At 40.6% G+C, this 17,500-nt stretch overlaps 2 protein-coding genes across 2 annotated transcripts in view; both read left to right on the top strand.

Annotated features, from left to right (window-relative positions):
* Positions 1 to 2,336, top strand: part of LOC310873851 (rod cGMP-specific 3',5'-cyclic phosphodiesterase subunit alpha-like) — a gene marked incomplete at its 3' end in the record, with an annotated part of 36,421 nt that extends 34,085 nt beyond the window's left edge. Inside the window, exons 10-11 of the mRNA XM_083786402.1 lie at positions 1,997 to 2,063; positions 2,271 to 2,336. Coding sequence (XP_083642528.1) covers positions 1,997 to 2,063; positions 2,271 to 2,336 — 133 coding nt within the window. The remainder of the gene's footprint in view (positions 1 to 1,996; positions 2,064 to 2,270) is intronic.
* Positions 2,337 to 12,332: 9,996 nt separating this feature from the next.
* The window catches only part of LOC310873581 (rod cGMP-specific 3',5'-cyclic phosphodiesterase subunit beta-like), a 17,919-nt gene continuing 12,751 nt past the window's right edge, over positions 12,333 to 17,500 (top strand). Inside the window, exons 1-4 of the mRNA XM_083786076.1 lie at positions 12,333 to 12,467; positions 13,350 to 13,493; positions 16,586 to 16,651; positions 16,854 to 17,000. Of these exons, the coding sequence (XP_083642202.1) occupies positions 12,366 to 12,467; positions 13,350 to 13,493; positions 16,586 to 16,651; positions 16,854 to 17,000 (459 nt within the window). The 5' untranslated portion in view covers positions 12,333 to 12,365. The remainder of the gene's footprint in view (positions 12,468 to 13,349; positions 13,494 to 16,585; positions 16,652 to 16,853; positions 17,001 to 17,500) is intronic.

Here is a 17,500-nt window from a genome sequence, read left to right on the forward strand (position 1 = left end):
AAGGAGTCAAGGGATTCACATGTCTTAATGACTGTTGGTAGGACGTTCCACATTTTGGTGGCATAGGAGCGAAAATAATTTAGTCCCTTGTTTGTGCCGAATCTGGGTTGTACATGGTTTGTTGCACTCCCTCTGGTGTTGTGGGTGTGGACTTCGTTTACATTAAGGAAGTATTTAGACAGGTACATGGGTATCTTGGTGGTGTATCGAATCTTGTGGACCAGACCCATTGCAAGATGCTGTACTCTGTCGTCGACCCTAAGCCATCCCAGCCTGTCAAAGTGGGCAGGGGTGAGGTGGGTTCGGGGGGTGAGGCCAAGTAGGAGCCTGACCAGTTTGTTTTGGGAGGTCTGGAGCCTTGTTTTAAGGGCCTTTGAGGTGCTGTGGTACCAAGAGGTGGATGCATAGTCAAAGAAACCTTGTACGAGGGCTCCTGTTAAGGTCTTCAATGTGTTTTTGTTGACCAGTGAGGAGATCCTGTAAAGGATGTTTAGACAAAGAAAATGGCCACAGTTTAGAAAGCAGGTGCAGGCTTTGCGCACATCCAGTTCTTGGCTGCATGGTGCTGGACAAAGGAAGATACATACAGAGAAGGAGTGGAACGCACACTGTCTTTTGCTCCAACAGTGTTTATTATTGTGTTAAAACACCATTTTAAATAGGGACACAACGTTTAGACCGTTCACGGCCGAAACGTTGTGTCCTGATTTAAAATTGTGTTTTAGCCTAACCCCTGGCCTGATGGAGGGGAAAAGGAACTGGTTGGAATCTTAGAGTATATATGAATAGAGCACGGCACCCAGAGGATGTAGTCCCATAGTCCAGGGGTTCTCAACCTGTGGGTCGGGCCCTCCGGGGGGGAATCTTTTGGATGTCCCACGATTCGATTCGATTCCTATTCTTGGGGTCACGATTCGATTCGACTTTTTCTTTTTTCCAGATTCAAAACTTTTCTCTATTCAAACTGATTCTCGATTCAATACTAAAATACAATACAATACAGCTGTGTTGAACTGAAGTGACTAGCACTGACTACAGTAACTTTAAAGGTTTTATGACATTCATTTTCCTTTATTTTTCTTTTTTCTTTTAGGTTTTATGACCTCAATTACACCCACAAAACCTGAACTTTGAACATTCAGTGGATTTTCTGTGGTCTGAAGTTTTCTTTGGGGTTTGGAAGCCTTTTGAGCTACAATGAAAACAGGCAAAACAGTGAAAACAGTGACATCTGCTGGCAAATCCCATTGACATATATGGGATTTGCAGGATCTTACATCACAATCTGCCGGCAAATCAGAGCACCTGTTTGAGCCAGAAAACCCCAGATCACAGAAAATCTACTGAATGTTAAAAGTTCATGTTTTTTGGGTGCAATTGAGATTAGAAAACCTAAAAAAAATAAGAACAATTCCAAAACCTTTTTTTTTAAATGTCACAATCCCTTTAAAATGACTGAAGACATGATGTTTACTGTGATTAGGGTAAGCTTACATTTCATATCACAAACACCATGTAGTGAAAACTGCTGTAACTAATCTTACTCCTGTAAGAAATCAAAAAAAAAAAAAATGGAAATCATGATTCGATTTTGAATCGTTCATGAAAGGGAATCGCGATTGTAATTTGAATCGATATTTTTTGACACCCCTATAGTTTTAACCCATTCTGAACGGGAACCCATTTTGGTGTTAGCATTATGTCGTGTTTTAGCTATTGAAAAATAGCAGATCTACAAGCTCATAGCGCGCCACCGAGTGGCGCGCTACGAGCTTGTAGGTCTGCTATTTTTGAAAAATCGAAAGAACGACTGACATTTTTAGAATCTGATCTCAGGTCAGAATGGGTTCATCAGACCAGTGTGTGTCCATTGGAAACCTCGTATGAATCTGATCTCAGGTCAGAATGGGTTAAGGTATATGTATATGCGTTACGTTAGCCAGGGATCCTTTTAACAAATACTATGCTATGAAACAATGTGTGTCCTGTTTCACAGCAACCCTTCAGATGACCACTGGGCTATGCAGAGCGGGCTGCCCGCTTACGTAGCAGAGAATGGACTGGTCAGTCAGCTTTTTTTCCTATAGCTTAGCACCCATGCATTCCAGTGTGTAATAATACTAATAATAAGAATAGACTTATTTTAGAAGTGCAAACATTTACCTTGCTGAGGCATAGTTATACTGTACTTATATTCCGTACTTTTACTTACAATCGAGTACTTTTTCCACCACTGATCCCGTGTTTCCGTCTCCCTCTCCTTCCAACAGATCTGTAACATTCTGAACCCAGCCGAGGACGAGATGTTCTCATTCCAAGTAAGGCAGCTACCCTGACCCATGACCCATGACCCCTGACCCACACATTAATAAAACACACTACACTGTCCCACTATACGATACACTGACCCACACATTAATATATAAACACACTACACTGTCCCTCTATATGATACACTGACCCACACATTAATATATAAACACACTACACTGTCCCTCTATACGATACACTGACCCACACATTAATATATAAACACACTACACTGTCCCACTATACGATACACTGACCCACACATTAATATATAAACACACTACACTGTCCCTCTATACAATACACTGACCCACACATTAATATATAAACACACTACACTGTCCCTCTATACGATACACTGACCCACACATTAATATATAAACACACTACACTGTCCCACTATACGATACACTGACCCACACATTAATATATAAACACACTACACTGTCCCACTATACGATACACTGACCCACACATTAATATATAAACACACTGCACTGTCCCTCTATACGATACACTGACCCACACATTAATATATAAACACACTACACTGTCCCTCTATACGATACACTGACCCACACATTAATATATAAACACACTGCACTGTCCCACTATACGATACACTGACCCACACATTAATATATAAACACACTACACTGTCCCACTATACGATACACTGACCCACACATTAATATATAAACACACTGCACTGTCCCTCTATACGATACACTGACCCACACATTAATATATAAACACACTACACTGTCCCACTATATGATACACTGACCCACACATTAATATATAAACACACTACACTGTCCCACTATACGATACACTGACCCACACATTAATATATAAACACACTACACTGTCCCTCTATACGATACACTGACCCACACATTAATATATAAACACACTACACTGTCCCACTATACGATACACTGACCCACACATTAATATATAAACACACTACACTGTCCCTCTATACGATACACTGACCCACACATTAATATATAAACACACTACACTGTCCCTCTATACGATACACTGACCCACACATTAATATATAAACACACTACACTGTCCCACTATACGATACACTGACCCACACATTAATATATAAACACACTACACTGTCCCTCTATACGATACACTGACCCACACATTAATATATAAACACACTACACTGTCCCTCTATACGATACACTGACCCACACATTAATATATAAACACACTGCACTGTCCCTCTATACGATACACTGACCCACACATTAATATATAAACACACTACACTGTCCCTCTATACGATACACTGACCCACACATTAATATATAAACACACTACACTGTCCCTCTATACGATACACTGACCCACACATTAATATATAAACACACTACACTGTCCCTCTATACGATACACTGACCCACACATTAATATATAAACACACTGCACTGTCCCACTATACGATACACTGACCCACACATTAATATATAAACACACTACACTGTCCCTCTATAGGATACACTGACCCACACATTAATATATAAACACACTACACTGTCCCTCTATACGATACACTGACCCACACATGAATATATAAACACACTACACTGTCCCTCTATACGATACACTGACCCACACATTAATATATAAACACACTACACTGTCCCTCTATACGATACACTGACCCACACATTAATATATAAACACACTACACTGTCCCTCTATACGATACACTGACCCACACATTAATATATAAACACACTACACTGTCCCTCTATACGATACACTGACCCACACATTAATATATAAACACACTGCACTGTCCCACTATACGATACACTGACCCACACATTAATATATAAACACACTGCACTGTCCCACTATACGATACACTGACCCACACATTAATATATAAACACACTGCACTGTCCCACTATACGATACACTGACCCACACATTAATATATAAACACACTGCACTGTCCCACTATACGATACACTGACCCACACATTAATATATAAACACACTACACTGTCCCTCTATACGATACACTGACCCACACATTAATATATAAACACACTACACTGTCCCACTATACGATACACTGACCCACACATTAATATATAAACACACTGCACTGTCCCTCTATACGATACACTGACCCACACATTAATATATAAACACACTACACTGTCCCTCTATACGATACACTGACCCACACATTAATATATAAACACACTGCACTGTCCCTCTATACGATACACTGACCCACACATTAATATATAAACACACTACACTGTCCCTCTATACGATACACTGACCCACACATTAATATATAAACACACTACACTGTCCCTCTATACGATACACTGACCCACACATTAATATATAAACACACTGCACTGTCCCTCTATATGATACACTGACCCACACATTAATATATAAACACACTACACTGTCCCTCTATACGATACACTGACCCACACATTAATATATAAACACACTACACTGTCCCACTATACGATACACTGACCCACACATTAATATATAAACACACTACACTGTCCCACTATACGATACACTGACCCACACATTAATATATAAACACACTACACTGTCCCTCTATACGATACACTGACCCACACATTAATATATAAACACACTGCGCTGTCCCACTATACGATACACTGACCCACACATTAATATATAAACACACTACACTGTCCCACTATACGATACACTGACCCACACATTAATATATAAACACACTACACTGTCCCTCTATACGATACACTGACCCACACATTAATATATAAACACACTGCACTGTCCCTCTATACGATACACTGACCCACACATTAATATATAAACACACTGCACTGTCCCACTATACGATACACTGACCCACACATTAATATATAAACACACTGCACTGTCCCTCTATACGATACACTGACCCACACATTAATATATAAACACACTACACTGTCCCTCTATACGATACACTGACCCACACATTAATATATAAACACACTACACTGTCCCACTATACGATACACTGACCCACACATTAATATATAAACACACTACACTGTCCCTCTATACGATACACTGACCCACACATTAATATATAAACACACTACACTGTCCCTCTATACGATACACTGACCCACACATTAATATATAAACACACTACACTGTCCCACTATACGATACACTGACCCACACATTAATATATAAACACACTACACTGTCCCACTATACGATACACTGACCCACACATTAATATATAAACACACTACACTGTCCCTCTATACGATACACTGACCCACACATTAATATATAAACACACTACACTGTCCCTCTATACGATACACTGACCCACACATTAATATATAAACACACTGCACTGTCCCTCTATACGATACACTGACCCACACATTAATATATAAACACACTGCACTGTCCCTCTATACGATACACTGACCCACACATTAATATATAAACACACTGCACTGTCCCTCTATACGATACACTGACCCACACATTAATATATAAACACACTACACTGTCCCACTATACGATACACTGACCCACACATTAATATATAAACACACTGCACTGTCCCTCTATACGATACACTGACCCACACATTAATATATAAACACACTGCACTGTCCCACTATACGATACTCTGACCCACACATTAATATATAAACACACTACACTGTCCCTCTATACGATACACTGACCCACACATTAATATATAAACACACTACACTGTCCCACTATACGATACACTGACCCACACATTAATATATAAACACACTGCACTGTCCCTCTATACGATACACTGACCCACACATTAATATATAAACACACTACACTGTCCCTCTATACGATACACTGACCCACACATTAATATATAAACACACTACACTGTCCCTCTATACGATACACTGACCCACACATTAATATATAAACACACTACACTGTCCCACTATACGATACACTGACCCACACATTAATATATAAACACACTACACTGTCCCTCTATACGATACACTGACCCACACATTAATATATAAACACACTACACTGTCCCTCTATACGATACACTGACCCACACATTAATATATAAACACACTACACTGTCCCTCTATACGATACACTGACCCACACATTAATATATAAACACACTACACTGTCCCTCTATACGATACACTGACCCACACATTAATATATAAACACACTACACTGTCCCTCTATACGATACACTGACCCACACATTAATATATAAACACACTGCACTGTCCCACTATACGATACACTGACCCACACATTAATATATAAACACACTACACTGTCCCTCTATACGATACACTGACCCACACATTAATATATAAACACACTACACTGTCCCACTATACGATACACTGACCCACACATTAATATATAAACACACTGCACTGTCCCTCTATACGATACACTGACCCACACATTAATATATAAACACACTGCACTGTCCCACTATACGATACTCTGACCCACACATTAATATATAAACACACTACACTGTCCCTCTATACGATACACTGACCCACACATTAATATATAAACACACTACACTGTCCCACTATACGATACACTGACCCACACATTAATATATAAACACACTGCACTGTCCCTCTATACGATACACTGACCCACACATTAATATATAAACACACTACACTGTCCCTCTATACGATACACTGACCCACACATTAATATATAAACACACTACACTGTCCCTCTATACGATACACTGACCCACACATTAATATATAAACACACTACACTGTCCCACTATACGATACACTGACCCACACATTAATATATAAACACACTACACTGTCCCTCTATACGATACACTGACCCACACATTAATATATAAACACACTACACTGTCCCTCTATACGATACACTGACCCACACATTAATATATAAACACACTACACTGTCCCTCTATACGATACACTGACCCACACATTAATATATAAACACACTACACTGTCCCTCTATACGATACACTGACCCACACATTAATATATAAACACACTACACTGTCCCTCTATACGATACACTGACCCACACATTAATATATAAACACACTGCACTGTCCCACTATACGATACACTGACCCACACATTAATATATAAACACACTACACTGTCCCTCTATACGATACACTGACCCACACATTAATATATAAACACACTACACTGTCCCTCTATACGATACACTGACCCACACATTAATATATAAACACACTGCACTGTCCCACTATACGATACACTGACCCACACATTAATATATAAACACACTACACTGTCCCTCTATACGATACACTGACCCACACATTAATATATAAACACACTACACTGTCCCACTATACGATACACTGACCCACACATTAATATATAAACACACTACACTGTCCCTCTATACGATACACTGACCCACACATTAATATATAAACACACTGCACTGTCCCACTATACGATACACTGACCCACACATTAATATATAAACACACTGCACTGTCCCTCTATACGATACACTGACCCACACATTAATATATAAACACACTACACTGTCCCTCTATACGATACACTGACCCACACATTAATATATAAACACACTACACTGTCCCTCTATACGATACACTGACCCACACATTAATATATAAACACACTACACTGTCCCTCTATACGATACACTGACCCACACATTAATATATAAACACACTACACTGTCCCACTATACGATACACTGACCCACACATTAATATATAAACACACTACACTGTCCCTCTATACGATACACTGACCCACACATTAATATATAAACACACTACACTGTCCCTCTATACGATACACTGACCCACACATTAATATATAAACACACTACACTGTCCCTCTATACGATACACTGACCCACACATTAATATATAAACACACTACACTGTCCCTCTATACGATACACTGACCCACACATTAATATATAAACACACTACACTGTCCCTCTATACGATACACTGACCCACACATTAATATATAAACACACTGCACTGTCCCACTATACGATACACTGACCCACACATTAATATATAAACACACTACACTGTCCCTCTATACGATACACTGACCCACACATTAATATATAAACACACTACACTGTCCCACTATACGATACACTGACCCACACATTAATATATAAACACACTGCACTGTCCCTCTATACGATACACTGACCCACACATTAATATATAAACACACTGCACTGTCCCACTATACGATACTCTGACCCACACATTAATATATAAACACACTACACTGTCCCTCTATACGATACACTGACCCACACATTAATATATAAACACACTACACTGTCCCACTATACGATACACTGACCCACACATTAATATATAAACACACTGCACTGTCCCTCTATACGATACACTGACCCACACATTAATATATAAACACACTACACTGTCCCTCTATACGATACACTGACCCACACATTAATATATAAACACACTACACTGTCCCTCTATACGATACACTGACCCACACATTAATATATAAACACACTACACTGTCCCACTATACGATACACTGACCCACACATTAATATATAAACACACTACACTGTCCCTCTATACGATACACTGACCCACACATTAATATATAAACACACTACACTGTCCCTCTATACGATACACTGACCCACACATTAATATATAAACACACTACACTGTCCCTCTATACGATACACTGACCCACACATTAATATATAAACACACTACACTGTCCCTCTATACGATACACTGACCCACACATTAATATATAAACACACTACACTGTCCCTCTATACGATACACTGACCCACACATTAATATATAAACACACTGCACTGTCCCACTATACGATACACTGACCCACACATTAATATATAAACACACTACACTGTCCCTCTATACGATACACTGACCCACACATTAATATATAAACACACTACACTGTCCCTCTATACGATACACTGACCCACACATTAATATATAAACACACTGCACTGTCCCACTATACGATACACTGACCCACACATTAATATATAAACACACTACACTGTCCCTCTATACGATACACTGACCCACACATTAATATATAAACACACTACACTGTCCCACTATACGATATAGTAAGGCAGCTACACTGACCCACACATTAAGAACGTCATCTCTCTGTGTGTAGAAACTCTTTGTAGACGCTACAGGGTGGTGCATTAAGAACGTCATCTCTGTGTGTGTAGAAACTCTTTGTAGACGCTACAGGGTGGTGCATTAAGAACGTCATCTCTGTGTGTGTAGAAACTCTTTGTAGACGCTACAGGGTGGTGCATTAAGAACGTCATCTCTGTGTGTGTAGAAACTCTTTGTAGACGCTACAGGGTGGTGCATTAAGAACGTCATCTCTGTGTGTGTAGAAACTCTTTGTAGACGCTACAGGGTGGTGCATTAAGAACGTCATCTCTGTGTGTGTAGAAACTCTTTGTAGACGCTACAGGGTGGTGCATTAAGAACGTCATCTCTGTGTGTGTAGAAACTCTTTGTAGACGCTACAGGGTGGTGCATTAAGAACGTCATCTCTGTGTGTGTAGAAACTCTTTGTAGACGCTACAGGGTGGTGCATTAAGAACGTCATCTCTATGTGTGTAGAAACTCTTTGTAGACGCTACAGGGTGGTGCATTAAGAACGTCATCTCTGTGTGTGTAGAAACTCTTTGTAGACGCTACAGGGTGGTGCATTAAGAACGTCATCTCTATGTGTGTAGAAACTCTTTGTAGACGCTACAGGGTGGTGCATTAAGAACGTCATCTCTGTGTGTGTAGAAACTCTTTGTAGACGCTACAGGGTGGTGCATTAAGAACGTCATCTCTATGTGTAGAAACTCTTTGTAGACGCTACAGGGTGGTGCATTAAGAACGTCATCTCTGTGTGTGTAGAAACTCTTTGTAGACGCTTCAGGGTGGTGCATTAAGAACGTCATCTCTGTGTGTGTAGAAACTCTTTGTAGACACTACAGGGTGGTGCATTAAGAACGTCATCTGTGTGTGTGTAGAAACTCTTTGTAGACGCTACAGGGTGGTGCATTAAGAACGTCATCTCTATGTGTAGAAACTCTTTGTAGACGCTACAGGGTGGTGCATTAAGAACGTCATCTCTCTGTGTGTAGAAACTCTTTGTAGACGCTACAGGGTGGTGCATTAAGAACGTCATCTCTATGTGTAGAAACTCTTTGTAGACGCTACAGGGTGGTGCATTAAGAACGTCATCTCTGTGTGTGTAGAAACTCTTTGTAGACGCTACAGGGTGGTGCATTAAGAACGTCATCTCTGTGTGTGTAGAAACTCTTTGTAGACGCTACAGGGTGGTGCATTAAGAACGTCATCTCTGTGTGTGTAGAAACTCTTTGTAGACGCTTCAGGGTGGTGCATTAAGAACGTCATCTCTGTGTGTGTAGAAACTCTTTGTAGACGCTACAGGGTGGTGCATTAAGAACGTCATCTCTGTGTGTGTAGAAACTCTTTGTAGACGCTACAGGGTGGTGCATTAAGAACGTCATCTCTATGTGTGTAGAAACTCTTTGTAGACGCTACAGGGTGGTGCATTAAGAACGTCATCTCTGTGTGTGTAGAAACTCTTTGTAGACGCTACAGGGTGGTGCATTAAGAACGTCATCTCTGTGTGTGTAGAAACTCTTTGTAGACGCTTCAGGGTGGTGCATTAAGAACGTCATCTCTGTGTGTGTAGAAACTCTTTGTAGACGCTACAGGGTGGTGCATTAAGAACGTCATCTCTATGTGTGTAGAAACTCTTTGTAGACGCTACAGGGTGGTGCATTAAGAACGTCATCTCTGTGTGTGTAGAAACTCTTTGTAGACGCTACAGGGTGGTGCATTAAGAACGTCATCTCTGTGTGTAGAAACTCTTTGTAGACGCTTCAGGGTGGTGCATTAAGAACGTCATCTCTGTGTGTGTAGAAACTCTTTGTAGACGCTACAGGGTGGTGCATTAAGAACGTCATCTCTGTGTGTAGAAACTCTTTGTAGACGCTACAGGGTGGTGCATTAAGAACGTCATCTCTGTGTGTGTAGAAACTCTTTGTAGACGCTACAGGGTGGTGCATTAAGAACGTCATCTCTGTGTGTGTAGAAACTCTTTGTAGACGCTTCAGGGTGGTGCATTAAGAACGTCATCTCTGTGTGTAGAAACTCTTTGTAGACGCTTCAGGGTGGTGCATTAAGAACGTCATCTCTGTGTGTAGAAACTCTTTGTAGACGCTACAGGGTGGTGCATTAAGAACGTCATCTCTGTGTGTAGAAACTCTTTGTAGACGCTACAGGGTGGTGCATTAAGAACGTCATCTCTGTGTGTGTAGAAACTCTTTGTAGACGCTACAGGGTGGTGCATTAAGAACGTCATCTCTGTGTGTGTAGAAACTCTTTGTAGACGCTACAGGGTGGTGCATTAAGAACGTCATCTCTGTGTGTGTAGAAACTCTTTGTAGACGCTACAGGGTGGTGCATTAAGAACGTCATCTCTGTGTGTGTAGAAACTCTTTGTAGACGCTACAGGGTGGTGCTTTAAGAACGTCATCTCTGTGTGTGTAGAAACTCTTTGTAGACGCTTCAGGGTGGTGCATTAAGAACGTCATCTCTGTGTGTAGAAACTCTTTGTAGACGCTTCAGGGTGGTGCATTAAGAACGTCATCTCTGTGTGTGTAGAAACTCTTTGTAGACGCTACAGGGTGGTGCATTAAGAAAGTCATCTCTGTGTGTGTAGAAACTCTTTGTAGACGCTACAGGGTGGTGCATTAAGAACGTCATCTCTGTGTGTAGAAACTCTTTGTAGACGCTTCAGGGTGGTGCATTAAGAACGTCATCTCTGTGTGTGTAGAAACTCTTTGTAGACGCTTCAGGGTGGTGCATTAAGAACGTCATCTCCATGCCGCTGTGCAACAAGAAGGAAGAGATCGTTGCCGTGGCGACCTTCTACAACCGGACGGACGGGAAACCTTTTGATGAGCAGGACGAACTTCTGATGGAGGTGCGTGTGTGTGTGTGTGTGTTCGTGTGTGCGTGTATGTTTTCCAAAGGATTTACATGTGTGCGTGACGTGTGGATGATTGTGCACACATGCATTGTTTTTATTTGTTCATTTGTCATTTAACCCATTCTGACCTGAGATCAGATTCATACGAGGTTTCTCCACTGGACACACTGGTCTGATTAACCCCTCATTGCAGCTCGAGCCAGCGCTGGTCCGTTGACTGTCATTGAAGCGCGTTCATGTGTTTGAGTCCTTGAAACGTGAACGAATGTTTCATACGTGAACGCGTACAAACGGCACAATGATAGTCAACGGCAGCGCGTTCATGTGTTTGAGGCCAATCCATCCCAGAATGCACTCTGTTCCTACACGGAAGGAGGAGTGAATTCGACCTCATGCGCTTTTGAGCAACTCAATGCAAGTGGATGGGAGGAGAACTACAACTTAATGCAAGTGGATGGGAGGAGAACTACAACTTAATGCAAGTGGATGGGAGGAGAACTACAACTTAATGCAAGTGGATGGGAGGAGAACTACAACTTAATGCAAGTGGATGGGAGGAGAACTACAACTTAATGCAAGTGGATGGGAGGAGAACTCGGGTGTCTTCTCTATTCATATATACTCTAAGATTCTGACCTGAGATCAGATTCTAAAAAAATGTCAGTCGTTCTTCGATTTTTTCGTAGCGCGCCGAGCTTGTAGATCTGCTATTTTTCAATAGCTAAAGCACGACATGATGCTATAAAACACCAAAATGGGTTCCCGTTCAGAATGGGTTAATATAACTTCCTGGTCCGTCCCGTATAAACGCCCCCCCTATAACCCTAAAACAGATGATGTCATTGTCTTTACCTTATATATAACGTCCTCATCCAGGCCCTGACCAACTTCCTGGGATGGTCCATGATGATCCCGGACACCTTCGACAAGATCACCAAGCTGGAGAACCGGAAGGACGTCTTCCTGGACATGATGCTGTATCACATCAAGTGTCGCAAGGACGAGATCCAGTTGATCCTGGTGAGTACCGACCGGGAGCCCCTCAGGAGGTATAGAGCAGGGTCGTTCCAATGATCCGTGGGTCGGCCGGCGGTTCGAATCCCGGCTCCTCCTCCTCCTCCTCCTGTCTACATGTGGAAGTGTCCTTTGGGGAAGAAGACACTGAAGTTTAATCTAATTAATCAGAGGCTTTGCGATTAATTAATCGCATTTTAATCGCATATCAATATTCAACCCGAGAACAGCGAGAAACCTTTTTTTTTAATGTTTTTTGGTATCCCAGTGAATCAACGAATAGTGACTACAGGATACCACTCATTTTCAACATTTTACTGTCATTAATATACCTGTTGTGGAAATAATAATAAAAAGTCACCCCATTCTGTGTTGCCTAGAACTGGAGGTCTGAAAAAAAATTAGTAACAGTAACAAGTACATCTCAGTGACGTCACAAAGCTGTACTTACTTCATATTGTTACTGTTTTTTGTCAGACATCCAGTTCTAGGCAACACAAAATGGGGTGACTTTTTATTATTTCCAGTTTTCAGTACTATAGAAAAGCGCCCAGTGAGAAACGTTCCGCGGTGAAAAAAAAAGGTGCGATTAATTTATCTGTAGTTAATCGCGATTAATTTTTCTGTAGTTAATCAATCTAAATTAATCGCAATTAGTCCCGGCCCTACACTGAACCCCACATTGCTCCCGATGTGCTGGTTGGTATGCCTTGCATATGGCTTCCCTCCATGGCACTATGTAAAGCGCCTTGGACAAAGGCGCTATATAAATGCACCATTTACCATTTGTGTGATGGTATATATGGACCAGGGGGGCAGTCAGCCAGATATTTCGTGAAGCCTCATTTGAAATCGGTAGTTCATATAATGGCCCTTTGTGGGGCTGGACTGGACCCAAAAAGCCCCATAGCTCCATAGAGGCCCATGTATTTTGGCCCAACTTCACCTAGACTGTATTACCTTAATAAACATGGTCATGAATACTTTCTTCTTCCAGTCACTAGTTTAAAGTCTCATTTCTAATGTCATAATATTCTTTTTGGAAAATTATGGTCCCATTAATTAAAAAAATGACCATAAAGAAAAAAAACCATCGCGTATGTTCTGAGGGGCGTGGCTACCATTACAGTCTATGATCGGGATTCCCCTCCCACTCGAGTCAAAATAAAAACCAACGGAGAAGAAGGGGGGAAGTCCCGCCTCGTTGTCTGGGCAGCCAATGACCAGCTGGTATACAAAACGGAGCCAGCCAATGGCCAGCTGGTACCAAAGATGGCGACTTACATCAGGAATTAGCATATTATTACAGGCTTCATTTTACGTTCATGTTAGACCCGGGGAACGCTTTGTCCATATTTTTTACAGTCTATGATATGGACAGAGTATGGACCAGTGTTGTTTTTGGCAGCAAATTTCTATTTTAGTTTTAGTCATTAGTCTCCTGAATAGTTTTCACTTAGTCTTAGTCACATTTTAGTCACCTGGAATGTCTTTAGTGTTAGTCTAGTTTTAGTCGACTAAATGTCATAAGATTTTTGTCGACTAAATCTACAGTTGATTTAGTCGACTAAAATGTATTTTTGCGGGCCTTGTTGCCGTCATAATGACTTATTTTACACTTGCTGAAAATAGCCGATCTACAAGTTCACAACGCGTCGCAGTGAGCTTGTAGATCGGCTATTTTCAGCATGCAACCAAGATTAAAATTACTTATACTGGATCTCTTGTCCGCTAGTCCCTTCCTAACATTTTAGTCTAGTTTTTATTTGTTGGCGAAATTGTCAGTATATTTAGTCTTAGTTTTAGTCACCATAGCATAGTTTTAATTTAGTTTCCATTTAGTTTTCTTCAGTGGAAAAAGGTAGTCGACGAACATTTTTCGTCTTAGTTTTAGTCGACGAAAACAACACTGGTATGGACCATATATATATATATATATATATATATATATATATATATAAATATAGTTTGTTTGTTGGAGCTGTGTGTGTCCAACTTAAGGAGGAAGTCAAGCGACAGTGCGGAAGGAACGCTGCATTCCTCTGTAAAGACATCCAGAGATGACATTGAAATTTTACCAAATTTGACTTGAGGGACTGCCATTGGATTTTTTTTTAATTTTCGTTTTTTTTTTTCCCATGTCATATGAAAGCAGGGAATCATAGCTTCAATGTGACATATTGGTTGTTCAGTTTGACCCACCAGTTTTGGAGATATGGCTTATAGAGTAATGTCTTGCAGAGAAACAGCGAGTTGGAGAAAAACAGGCTTGAAAGGTTCACTTCTGTGGACTCTAACATTACACCTATAGCTACATGTTTAAGCATTTATTTCATATTTACATGTCTTCTGTAGTCTCTAACATTACACCTATAGCTACATGTTTAAACATTTATTTCATATTTACATGTCTTCTGTAGTCTCTAACATTACACCTATAGCTACATGTTTAAGCATTTATTTCATATTTACATGTCTTCTGTGGACTCTAACATTACACCTATAGCTACATGTTTAAGCATTTATTTCATATTTACATGTCTTCTGTGGACTCTAACATTACACCTATAGCTACATGTTTAAGCATTTATTTCATATTTACATGTCTCCTGTGGTCTCTAACATTACACCTAGCTACATGTTTAAGCATTTATTTCATATTTACATGTCTTCTGTGGACTCTAACATTACACCTAGCTACATGTTTAAGCATTTATTTCATATTTACATGTCTTCTGTGGTCTCTAACATTACACCTAGCTACATGTTTAAACATTTATTTCATATTTACATGTCTCCTGTGGTCTCTAACATTACACCTAGCTACATGTTTAAGCATTTATTTCATATTTACATGTATTCTGTGGTCTCTAACATTACACCTAGCTACATGTTTAAGCATTTATTTCATATTTACATCCTCCACGTGTGTGTGTGTGTGTGTGTGTGTGTGTGTGTGTGTGTGTGTCTGTGTGTGTGTGTGTGTGTGTGTGTGTGTGTGTGTGTGTGTGTGTGTGTGTGTGTGTGTGTGTGTGTGTGTGTGTGTGTGTGTGTGTGTGTGTGTGTGTGTGCGTGTGCGTGTGCGCGTGCGTGTCCAGAACACCAAGGAGAGATGGGGGAAAGAGGCGGATGAGTGTACCGAGATGCAGCTGCAATCAATCATGGTAACTAACGACAACTTAGAGCATAGCTGCTGCTACCTTTTGTTTTTTCCATTGTGTCTGTCTGTCTGTCTGTCTGTCTGTCTGTCTGTCTGTCTGTCTGTCTGTCTGTCTGTCTGTCTGTCTGTCTGTCTGTCTGTCTGTCTGTCTGTCTGTCTGTCTGTCCGTCTGTCTCTCATTCTCGTATACGCCCCCTTGTGTCCAGGATGAGTTATTGCCCGACAAGTCGGCGTGTGAGATCATGGAGTTCCACTTCTACGACGTCAACCAGGGAGAGAAGGAGCTGGTGATGTGTGGCATCAAGATGTACTACATCCTCGACGTGGTGGACAAGTTCAAGATCCCCAGGGAGGTGGGTGTGGTTCAGCCATGTTATCACAGTTAACCCATTCTGACCTGAGATCAGATTCTAAACGATGTCTGTTTTGAAAATGACAGTTTTCTGGAAAAAAAGCTATGTTTCTATGTCAGTCGTTCTTCGATTTTTCAAAAAATAGCAGACGTACAAGCTCATAGCGCGCCACTTGGTGGCGCGCTATGAGCTTGTAGGTCTGCTATTTTTAAATAGCTAAAGCATAACGTATTATGCTAACACCAAAAGGGGTTCCCGCCCCAAAATGGATTAACCCACTTAGGCCTGGAAACGATTCCAATGTCTTCTGAATCCTGACAGTTTTCTGGAAAAACCCCATATGTTTCTATGTCATTCGTTCTCAATTTACAATTTACAATTTAGGCATTTAGCAGACGCTCTTAATCCAGAGCGACTTACATTTAAGCAAGAACAAAAGCATGGGAATACATCACATAAAAGTATTTATCATGAAACATGCGTAAGCTAAGAAAGTAACA

Source organism: Protomyctophum parallelum (assembly GCF_964188405.1).
Source record: "Protomyctophum parallelum genome assembly, chromosome: 16".
Lineage (NCBI taxonomy): Eukaryota > Metazoa > Chordata > Actinopteri > Myctophiformes > Myctophidae > Protomyctophum > Protomyctophum parallelum.